This window comes from Armigeres subalbatus, chromosome 3, assembly GCF_024139115.2.
Source record: "Armigeres subalbatus isolate Guangzhou_Male chromosome 3, GZ_Asu_2, whole genome shotgun sequence".
In the NCBI taxonomy this organism is placed as follows: Eukaryota; Metazoa; Arthropoda; class Insecta; order Diptera; family Culicidae; genus Armigeres; species Armigeres subalbatus.
This window is the reverse complement of record NC_085141.1, coordinates 101,181,940-101,193,156: the sequence shown is the minus strand read 5'-3', so window position 1 is coordinate 101,193,156 and position 11,217 is coordinate 101,181,940. Positions and strand designations below refer to the sequence as shown.

Sequence of the window (11,217 nt, the reverse complement as noted above, 5' to 3'; positions counted from 1 at the left end):
ATCCGAAAACGATAAATGTAAAAAAATCAACATTTTGTTCAAGTCGCTAAACAAATGCAGTTAACCGAAAAGTAACAGTTTATGGCGTAAATTGAGTCAAAACACAGTCGTTTTCTTAAACTACAGACGAAAAGACACTTACCTCATGACACTATCACTTTCGGCAAAAAAGATCTAACGGAAAATGGACATGGCTAAATACAGAAATATAGATTTTATATTCATAGAGCCTGATGTATGAACAAATACAATATGTAGCAATAAAGAAACCTATTAAAAATAACATTAACTGTCTCGTGTATTATTCAAATCCTAAAATCTACACCTCCTATCCTTCATCCTCCTCCTCATCTTCGTCGTCGTCTTCACTTTCCATATCTTCGTCGGCAGGGTTACCTTTGCGATCACGCTTTGACCCGGCAACCTCGTCGGTTTCCATCGGGCCGAACATGTCTTCCTTGTACCCATGTCGGTTCGGCCAGACTGTCACCCATTTCCACATCTCGACAACGAGCCGCCATCAGTTCGCGGCGTATCTCCGGGGTGATCTTATAGTGGGATTTCTTCCTGCAAGGAGGAAAATAAGATTATCTTTGATATTTGAATATGTGTAGGGTATGATGGGGAAAGATGGATCACCTAAGGCGAACCCTCAATGCCTCAAAATAGAAACATTTTAATTTAGCTTTCCAACGTGGATCCATAAGAATAGCTCATAATCTGTAAGCTAAGGGTATGAAATAAAAAAAGTCTACTTTTTATTTAATTTTGAGTCATTAAAGTAGAAGTCTATTCTCCTGTCAATAAAAAAATGCCGGGGCAAGATGGGTCACCTTTAAATTTTGCAATTATAATATATATTATTGTTTTTATTCACAACTAGTTGACCCGGCAGACGTTGTCCTGCATAGTAGGCGAGAATGTGCATTCCGAACTGCCCATGCAAAGTTCGCATAGGAATTACAATTTTAGTTTTTCACGATTTGCTCAACTTTACTCGTAATTTCTGCATTAGGAAATATCATATAAACCCGTCGGAAACTATAACGAATATTCCTGCTGAAGAAATGAAAAAAATCCATCCAGCCGTTTTCGAGTTATGCGGATACGAACACAGACCATTTCATTTTTAGTTTATTATCAATTCAAGTTTATTATCAATTATTTTATTGAATAAAAAAGGATTTTAAAGCATTGGATTGAGAAATGGCACTACATTTAAAAATGTCTGCAATTTACTATGAAAACAACGTCTTATTGCTTTCTTAAAGATAAAAATATACATTTTTAATTAACAAATTAACATCATTATGCTCAAAAGTAGCCTTAAAATGATTAAATCAGCAATGGAAGATATGTTTTGGATACGAACTATGCCCTTCAGTATGTGCTGACCCATCTTGCCCCATTTGCAAGTTCATGTTAGAATGTTTTTTTTTATCTTTATTAAAGATGTTAGAATATCTAATTTCCGATAAAATTTATTTATTTCGACGCAGGTAGTACAACATCGCCTACATTGCTTATGATACTTTTACTTTATTATTAAAAATGTTTAGACTTTAGATTGTTCGACGAGATTTCACGTTTTATACAAAATGTGTTTCGCATAAGAAACAATGCTGAAAAATATTTTACCTTGCCATACTCTACCAAAATTAAATTTTATTCATAAAAAAGAGTGACAATAAAGTAGAACCAAATTATTCCTCCTACAAAGTCATAATCTCCACATTAAAATGTATACGATGCTTAAAAACGGCCCTGACCCATCTTACCCCGTGACCCATCTTGTCCCGCCCAACCCTATGATTGTATGGATTTTGTGGTTTTGGACAAACTAACACGATATGCGTAAAGTTAAACGCTATTTACAATGTTATGGAAATGCTAATATCATATTCCAAACTTAGAGGTACATATTCATGATAGAATTAGAGGCGAAAGTGTAGATTTCATAGAAAAAAATATTTTAAGTTCTTTTTAGTGGAATGTAATCAACCGTCTAAGACGAGTTTAGTACTCTCCATTTAATTCCACTAATTATAATGATATCTTTGCAGATACGTATTTCGACCACAACTGTGTGGTCGTCTTCAGTGTCTCGTACTTGACTCGACTTACTAAGGGGCTGTCCATAAACCACGTAGACTGGGGAGGGAGGGGTTTCGAAAAAGTCTACGATAGTCTACGAAGTATACCAAAAGTCTACGTGGACTTTTTAATTTTTTTTAAACGATTTATACAGCAGCTTTGTGCGAGTTCGTTCTAGTTTGAATTTTCTAGGATTTTTGGTTTTTTTTGCATGACTTTACCGAAATAATATCTTGCGAAAATGAAGTAAAGTTCGACTACGGCTTAAAACTATCATGAATTTCACCACTAAATTCTTCTGTGTTGAACAGGAAAATACCAAAGTATTCTATAAAAACCTTAGAAATTTATTCAAAACCTCCCTTTGATTTTACTGCAGATTCTACTAGAATTTCCTTTGATTTCGGCAGAAACTTTTCAGCAAACTATGGAAATTGTGTCGTACTTCAACGGATTTTTTTTAATTTGCAAAGGAAGCATTTTGAAGAAAACGTCTTTGAAATGCCCAAAAGATATTCTTTAGAACTTGAAAAGGGGATTCTCCGAAATTTCCGCGAGAAACCGTTCAGAACATTCACTGATTTTCTGGGAAGTCCTCGAATTTTTTTTCCTAGTTACAGAAATTCTTCGGAATTTTCGCGAGAAACCGTTTAGAATATTCACTGGAGATTTTCTGGGAAGTCCCCGAGTTTTTTTTTTCCTAATTTCAGAAATTCTTCGGAATTTGGACATATAAGTAAAATTATTCGAAATGCTCGTGCAAACTTCTTCGAAATTTTCTTCGGCTGTTCTAATCAAATATTATATATTAACAATATAGCTCACTTCATAAATCTCCATATATTAGGCAACGGACAGCATCATCACACCATCTTGCGTCACAAAGGGTAACTAACACCTGAAAACGATAGCCAAGGGGTGCCATAATCGAAAAAATTACACTAACAATAATTTAACTATTTGAATTATTTTTTTAAATTTATTTTCAAACTAAGGTATTAAAATGGGGTCAAAGGATATTTGCTATATTATTTCGAAATGTTATACTGCATATTGTATCTTACTTTTAAACACCCTCGAAGGTCTCTTTATTACATTGCTTGCCCTTTGTGACACCGCGTCGCTACTGTGTTGTCCGTTGGAATCAGCCAGAGTGAACTATATTGTTAATATAGTATATTTGTTCTAATGCAAATTCTTTGGAATTATCGATGGAAATTTTTCGGAATTTCTAAAATTTTGAAAACTCCAGAGAAATTATTTGAATTTCCCACCAAAACAGTTTGAGTTTCTACAAAAAACCCTGATAATCCACCTAGCGGTGATAGTGCCTTTCGTGCAAAATAAAAAATGTATTTTGTCCATAACTTTCGAGCTCACATCTGGCCAATTTTCAATAAGAAACAATAGGACAGGATTCTGCGTAGAATGCAACTTGTTGAGCAAATCATTGAGGATAAGTGCCCGAAAATGAGTGAACTTTTTACGCGATTATTTCGTAAAATGTATTTTGGCATAACTTCCCATCTCATAGTCCGATTGGCCAATTTTCAATAGAAAACAATGGGATAGAAGTTCGCGTCGAATGCTTGTAGCAAGCAAATGGTTGAGGATAAGTGCCGTGGCATCACCTCATTTCGTCGAACTGAGTCGATTGATATGTAAAATATAGTCATGTAGCCAGAAAATTGGTCTGGGGGTTTTCTGAACATTTTTTTTCAAAAAAAAATTTCTTCTAAAAATTTGTCTTTGGGGGGTTATGCCCAAAACACCCCCTGGCTACGCCACCGATATAGGGTCTACGTTCTATAAAAGTTTGTTTTGAGCGATCATATAGCCTTTACGTATACTTAGTATACGAGAAAAAAATATTAAATTTTGTAAAAAAGCCTTTCTAATTTTTATGAAAATTTATTCGAATTTTAAACGAGAACAAAAATTTTAACTGAAAATTCTCCATAATTTTCACCGAAAATTATTCAGAAAGTTCTTCGGAATGCCCATAATATTTATTTAAATATCTTCAAGAAATTGCTCCAAATTTACAACAGAAATTAAAAAATATCGTAGGAAACCATTCTAAATTTCCACAGAAAAAAAAAATATTTTGGAATGTCCGTTTAAACTTTGAATTACCTCGGGAAATAATTTACACGGAAAATTACTCGAGGATTTGAACCGGCGTTGAGAATTAAAGGTCAGATGCGTGACAGATGTTATCAGTGGCGCGCCGATGCAAAAGTGTCGACGATGGTGGCGCACGCTTTCAGGAGGAATTGAATTCAACAGTAATAAAATTAATTGGCTTTGAGATTTGATTTCAGGAGTTATGGACAGAGGATTAAATTTGATTTCGTTTTAATTTGATTATTGGTTTGTTAGATTTTGTTCAGTTTGATTTTGTTATGTTTGAGATTCGAATTTTGTTGTAATGTTTACATGGAAATGGAATTGAATAGCTGAATTTCTTAAAACTTGGTTGATTTCATGTTTTCGAATCACATATGATGTTTTGTAAAATTTGGAAAAGTCTACGTAGACTTCAAGGGTAGGGGGAGGGTTTAGGAAAAGTCTACTTAAGTCTACTAGGGGACGGGGGGTGGAAAGTGAAATTTCGGTCTACGTGGTTTGTGGACAGCCCCTACGTCTAGTCAACTCGTGTCAAGTACGATACACTGAAGACGACCACACAGTTGTGGTCGAAATACGTATCTGCAAAGATATCTAAATAATTAGTGGAATTAAATGGAGAGTACTAAACTCGTCTTAGACGGTTGATAGATTTGATAGTTAAGTTAGGATACGGCAGGCATGAATAATGTTTTATAGAAGTGGATTTGAAAGCAAGCGGAAGGCAATATTTGTGATAGTGTAAATCTCACGACCTTCCTTCTGCCAAGCTCCTGTATGAAGAGGAAGGGAAGAGGATCAGTGTGGAAGCTTGGGTCAACTGATATTTTGATAAAAAAAAATCTTTTTAGATCAAAAAAGTCAACACTTACTTTAGTAGTTGAAGCAGCGTATCCCGCTGTTCCGATGAAATATCGTTCTTATATCGCTGGGCAAATGTGAGCAGGGCATTGTGCCACAACGTTGGCAGCTCTCGTTTATCCTGTTCAAACCGCAGGAAGTGGAACACGGCCGCGTCCACCACTCGGTACGGCAGGGCGTATCGCTTATCCAGAATGATTCGGATGAAGATCGAATTCGCCCGGAGTATTCCATCAGATCTTCAACAAACAGGCAGACGTATGCAGCACCGAGGTTGTGGAACTGATGATGCTACCGAAGATGATATTTCGCGCAGCGTGCAATCACCCGACTCCAGTAAAGGAAGAACGATGCCTTTCATAAAGGCAGCTTTGAAAAGCGCCTTCTTCAGTGCTCGATATAAGTAGAAGTTCTCTTGTGGTACTCGGCCAGATCATCTCGAATTCGCGGCAAAAGAACAAGATTGTAGAAACGCTGAGCATGTACTGTCAATCCGGACGAAAATATCCTAGTTGCTTGGAACATCGCCGCTGCGCCAGTTGTGTGGTTGTAATACAGAATTTGCTCCCACTCAATTTGGGAACAATTTTGAAAGCTTTGGAAGCGACCACTTCGGTATCGTTTAGCACATCTCACTCCCTCGTACATTTCCCGTACTCGCGGATCAATCTCTTCAAGTTTAAGTGAACCGGTATCAGAAAACTGTGTTTGAATTTCGGTTTGCTTTTCTGTGATCTTGTCCATAATCATGTCGGCCAGCGTGCGAGTTTTGACACCATCCCTAAAAAACAGAACAATTTTGATCCCATCCATAAAGTTCTACTTGATTTACCACTTACTTGTTCTGAAACATCTCCAGCGCCCGCTCGTCTTCCGCATTCATCTTGATATATCGTCGAAGTCCTGTCCGTCGACGTCGGTTCTCACGGTATTCCTCATCCGATTGTCTGATGAAGCCGCATCACCCAGACGGTGCCGTCTCTTTCCGGAAGTTGCAGGCGGCGACAGACTCGGCCAGGGATGGTCCAAATGAATCGCCCAGTATGTTAAGCTCCGCCTGCTTTGCGGGCTTGTTGGAGAATCTTTTCGTTGCTCGCGAATCGACAAAATCCTCTTCTTCGGCGCGCAGTCGAATCTTGGGTCCTCGGTCTTCGAGACCCGGCCCTCGTTCATTTGATCTCCGAGCGACATTTTTGGACCTGTAAGGCCTTTAATGGTGTGCTTTGACTTTCCCATATTTTGTGTATACTTTTTCACTATTTTAATAAAAATGCACTAAACAAGTGAAACTGATTCGCGTACCGTGAAGAAAATCGCAAATATTTATTCAAAACAAACGCGTGATGATTTTTGACAGATTCAAATTGAACGAAACTTGAGATGATGAGCGTACTTTCGTTGAGCTGTGGGGCAAACAACTCATACATATTAAATTGATCGAAGAAGCCTGGTTGGGAAAACATGAAACACATTGCCACCCAATCAATACAGTCCACCCCGTTTTATGCAACACATGATCTATAGCAACACATGATCGTGGGCTTCGTGGCCGTGCGGTTAGCGACGTCAATCGTCTAAACGCATGTGCTGTGGAGTGTGGGTTCGATTCCCGCCCCGGTAAGGAGAAAACTTTTCGTAAAGTGAAAAGTTCTCCACTGGTCCACTGGGTGTTGTGTAAATCTCCTTGTCCGTTGTCTAATGCTAAATGTTAAGTGTTCAGTCTGTGCGACCTCTGGTCGAAGACGGTGATTCTGTCTTTTTAAAGTTTAGAGTTGGTTGCCCCTTGGGAAAACCTATTGTTTTGGGATTGCCAAGAGTAGCGACACAAGTTTTTCTGGTCTGAAAAGTTTCGATAAACGATGGTAAATCCCACAAAAAATACAACAAAACTCGTACAGGATATGCCGTTTATCTTTTTTTTTAGGGATAGGCCGTCTTTTTTGGCTTAGAAAAATTTGTATCGTTCCCCTTGGAACATTCGTCGGTTCGGCGCAAGTCGGGAACAAAAGCAATAAAAATGAGTTTCATTTTTCGTTGCACAGTTCAGTTTTTCGCAGTCTTTTCGCTGAATGCGCAAAGCCAGACACTTTAGTCGAGCAAGAACTGGAAGTTAAATTTCTGAAAACAGTATGGCGAAAGGAATTCAAGGTGATGATGATGATGATGATGGTCCCGCCACATACCCCAACAAATTGTAATTTCTCGAAATTAAACACCTTTATCAAAAATGGATTTGGTAGGGGTAGCAGCAGACACCTTACTGCATAATTGGTACCAAATAGTTTTTTTTTAAAGTTCCTACTTTCGAGAAAACCCGCGTTAGATTTTGCCAATCGCCATACAAATTTCTGGGATGTTGGCAGTGGCGGGTAGGAAACTAGCCACTGTTGGTAATTCATTGAACATGAAACATTTTGAATCACAGTAGGCTTGCGAGATTAGTGGCAGTTTGTTGGGAGATTTGAAGTAGAATAAACGTGTTTCCAAACAAGTGCGAAAAAACTGCATTTTTTTTAAAATAAAAGTCCGATTAACCGAAAATTACGAGTCACGACAGCGGGCCCTAAACATCCATGAAATCCCTATTTTAATCGGATTTTCTATGACATGTCTGATTTTAAGATTTTAACGCTTGCTGATAACATTCGAACTATCGAATGTAAAACCAGTGGAAATGGAAAACATCGTGGAAGGTCTGCAACATTTCAGAAATCAGCATAAGTCGATGTTTACGCTTTCGGTTGTGACCATCATGTAGCAACAATTCCGAATCATCAGTTGAATTCAAACTGCTGTAAAGCTAATTCTCGTTGCAAACGAATTAATAAATTAGCTATTTGGACGTGTTCCTATTTTATATGTAGATTCAATGTCCAACAATTAGGTTTGATTATGGGCTTCGTTTGTTTAGATTCTTGCATGGTATACCGCGTGACTTCCACCTAATCAACGTTTTAATTTGAGCTCCAATACGGTGATTTTCAGGTCTCTATTCAGTTGACCAAATGTTGACGCCAATATTGCTCAATAATCTCATTGTTGTTTATTAAATCGTTCATCCGACAGAATATGTAAATCTTTGCAACATGCAGCCGTTGAAAGCATATGCTTTCATCTCAAGTAATGACACAAAATCTACAAGTTTTAATTTGAGTTTTGTCTACTTAGAGCATTTGTTCGATGCCGTAAATCGTGGTTCAAGCTCAAGTTGAATCAGTCAGTGGCATTATCTCGTTGATAAAGACTCAAACTGGATTGCACTGGCATCAATATGAACATTGGAATCGAAGGTTTGAGAAGTGTTCTTTTCTTTCCAGACAAAAGATGTGCTGTTTATAATTAAAACAGATCTTAAGACATATATTTACACTACTCGTGTACACGTTAATACTTAAAAGAACACTAAGGCTATTTTGTGTCATAAATTACAAGGCTTAATCTAGGATTTTTTTGTACATCAACGCAGTTCTTACATGTCTTCCACGCGGCTCTTCAGTTCTTGCCACTCTTTGCCGATCACCTGGGGCAGATCGTGGGGCAGTTGGTTGTCATAGTATTGCTTGATTTCCTCAACTTCCTTTTGCCAGAACGACTTTGGAATGGAGAACAGTTGTTTCTCATCGACCCTCTGCCCGAGTCCTTCCATGTTGATGGAGCCGGGTTTTGGAATGCGTCCGATTGGGGTCTGTTGGTAGCATTCTTCGCCGTCGATCCGCCGGAGGACCCAATCCAGCACACGACTGTTCTCGCCAAATCCTGGCCAGAGGAATTTCCCTTGGTCGTCCTTTCGGAACCAGTTGACGTGGAAAATCTTGGGCATTTCGCCGTTTACGGCGGCCGCCCGTCCTTCCATGCTGAGCCAATGTTGAAGGTACTCACCAAAGTTATAGCCGAAGAATGGTCGCATCGCGAACGGATCGTTCATGATGACTTTGCCCTTGTGTTCTGCGGCAGCGGTAGCTTCACTACGCATTGCTGAACCGATGAAGACTCCATGGGACCAGGAGTTGGCTTCATAGACCAGAGGAACACCTGTGGGTCGTCGTCCCCCGAACAGAATAGCTGAAATTGGGACTCCCTCGCTGTCTTCCCATGCGGGATCAATTATTGGGCATTGACCTGCTGGGGCACAGAAACGGGAATTTGGATGAGCAGCTGGATTCTTAGATTCGCCTTTCTTCCACTGTTGACCAAGCCAGTCGGTAATTTGGGTTCCAGGGGCTAGTTCTTCATCCATTCCTTCCCAGAACACTCCTCCATCTGATGTAGAAGCAACGTTCGTGAAAAGGGTGTTCTTGTGGATGGTGCTCATTGCATTCGGGTTTGTTGCGGATGAGGTTCCTGGAGCTACGCCGAAGAATCCATTTTCTGGGTTGATGGCCCTCAGTTGACCTTTGGAATCGAACTTCATCCAGGCAATGTCATCACCGACGCATTCGACTTTGTACCCCGGCAGTGTGGGGTTCATCATTGCGAGGTTTGTTTTACCACACGCAGACGGGAAGGCGGCAGCAATGTATTTCTTATCTCCGTTCGGGTTTGTAATGCCGAGAATAAGCATGTGTTCAGCGAGCCAACCCTCACGACGAGCGATGGTGCTGCCTATTCGGAGAGCCAGGCACTTTTTGCCAAGCAGGGAGTTGCCACCGTAACCGGATCCGTAGGAAACGATTTCGTTGTTGGCCGGTTTGTGGAGAATAATTGTTCGTTCCGGGTCGCAAGGCCATGATGGCATGGAGATTTTTCCGTTGGCAGGGGTTCCAACCGAATGAAGACATTTCACAAAGTCCTGATAAAGAGAAGGCAGTTAACGATTAGATTAAGCTAGATTTTGCTGATTAAGTTTATCTTACCGAGTTATCTGACAGCTTGTCCAGCACTTCTTCGCCCATTCGGGTCATAATCCGCATCGAGTTGACGACATAAGCGGAATCGGTGATTTCAACACCGACCTTTGCCAAGGGAGATGCGATCGGTCCCATAGAGAAGGGCACGACGTACATGGTGCGACCCTTCATGCAACCTGGGAAACGTGCTGCGATGGCCGAATCGTAATCTTCAGTGGAAATCCAGTTTCCAAGAGTTCCCTTAACTCCATCTTTCGGCGTGGGAATGGCTTCTTCTTTCTTCTCGGTGCAGATGAACGTTTTCGATTCGACTCGGGCAACGTCAGCTGGGTTCGTTCGCGCCAACCAACAGTTCTCGTACTTTCGCAGTGGTTGGATTGTTCCTTGTTGATGGAGCATCTTCAGCAGGGAGTTACTCTCAACTTCACTGCCGTCGACGATGTGAATTTTGTCAGGTTGGCAAAGGGTTGCCGATTGTTCCACAAAGTCACGTACCTTGGCAGAGAGTTGTGTGACCTCACCGTTCACGACCGGGAATCCTCGCAGGTGGCTGTAGATGGACTTTGGAACCGTCTTCAGCTTAGGGTTCCCCATGGCAGCAGGGAGCCTGAGTAATGCGGATAGATTCACCATTTTAGTTGACCTCTCTTATTCAATTACAGTTTTATAACAGAAAGCAATGGACAGTTTAAACAAAAATGCAACTATGGCGGGAGGTTTCTTATTTCACTTTCACTTCTTGCTAGATGCTGTTCCGAACCGGTCGGCTTTTGTAATAAAGTCAGTGCCTTACAGCATCGGCTATATATGCATTTGAGAGAATAAGAATAACGATCGCTTATCAGTGTGGAAAAAGTCGGGTCAGCCGTGTTCAACACATGTGTCTGATTACGGTATGTGTACGAACAATACAAGTAAAGTGTAGAAAATAACAAATTTAATGTTTTTGGAAACAAACACATCTCATCCAGCTGATTCCAGAACACTTGGTTGGAAATACCAAGGAGAGGAGCTGCATTACTTTTTTTTCGGAATAATAAATCAGACTGATTTCTAATCTAGAACAGTGTCGCATCATAGTGCAAGGTTTTGAAAACAGTTATGTGGGATTAATTGTCCAACGCACCTTCTAAATTAGATCATAAATAAATACACTTTTTGGAAATCGATTCGACACGTTATCAAGTTTTCGTGCCTCGTGCGTAAGCAAACACTCTTCAAATATGTATGTTATTATTGGAACGACCAACACACGTCCTACCACGGAACGAAGTGATAAGCAACC

At 40.0% G+C, this 11,217-nt stretch overlaps 1 protein-coding gene and 1 pseudogene across 1 annotated transcript; both read right to left on the bottom strand.

Moving 5' to 3' along the window:
• Positions 1-328: 328 nt before the first annotated feature.
• Positions 329-6,321, bottom strand: LOC134221832 (bystin-like; annotated as a pseudogene).
• A 2,096-nt stretch (positions 6,322-8,417) lies between these two features.
• On the bottom strand, positions 8,418-10,713 carry LOC134224072 (phosphoenolpyruvate carboxykinase [GTP]-like). Its single transcript, XM_062703308.1, has 2 exons — positions 9,939-10,713; positions 8,418-9,874 (listed from the first exon to the last, which is right to left on the bottom strand). The coding sequence occupies exons 1-2, from the start codon at positions 10,563-10,565 to the stop codon at positions 8,555-8,557; spliced, it is 1,947 nt and encodes a 648-aa protein (XP_062559292.1). The 5' UTR covers positions 10,566-10,713; the 3' UTR covers positions 8,418-8,554.
• Positions 10,714-11,217: the final 504 nt, after the last annotated feature.

What these genes read in the sequence shown, in the direction of transcription:
- LOC134224072 (XM_062703308.1), bottom strand. Translation starts at nt 10,565, where the DNA reads ATGGTGAATCTATCCGCATTACTCAGGCTCCCTGCTGCCATGGGGAAC. An exon ending in ACAAGCTGTCAGATAACTCG is followed by an intron (nt 9,875 to 9,938) that starts GTAAGATAAACT and finishes TCTCTTTATCAG; the next exon opens with GACTTTGTGAAATGTCTTCA.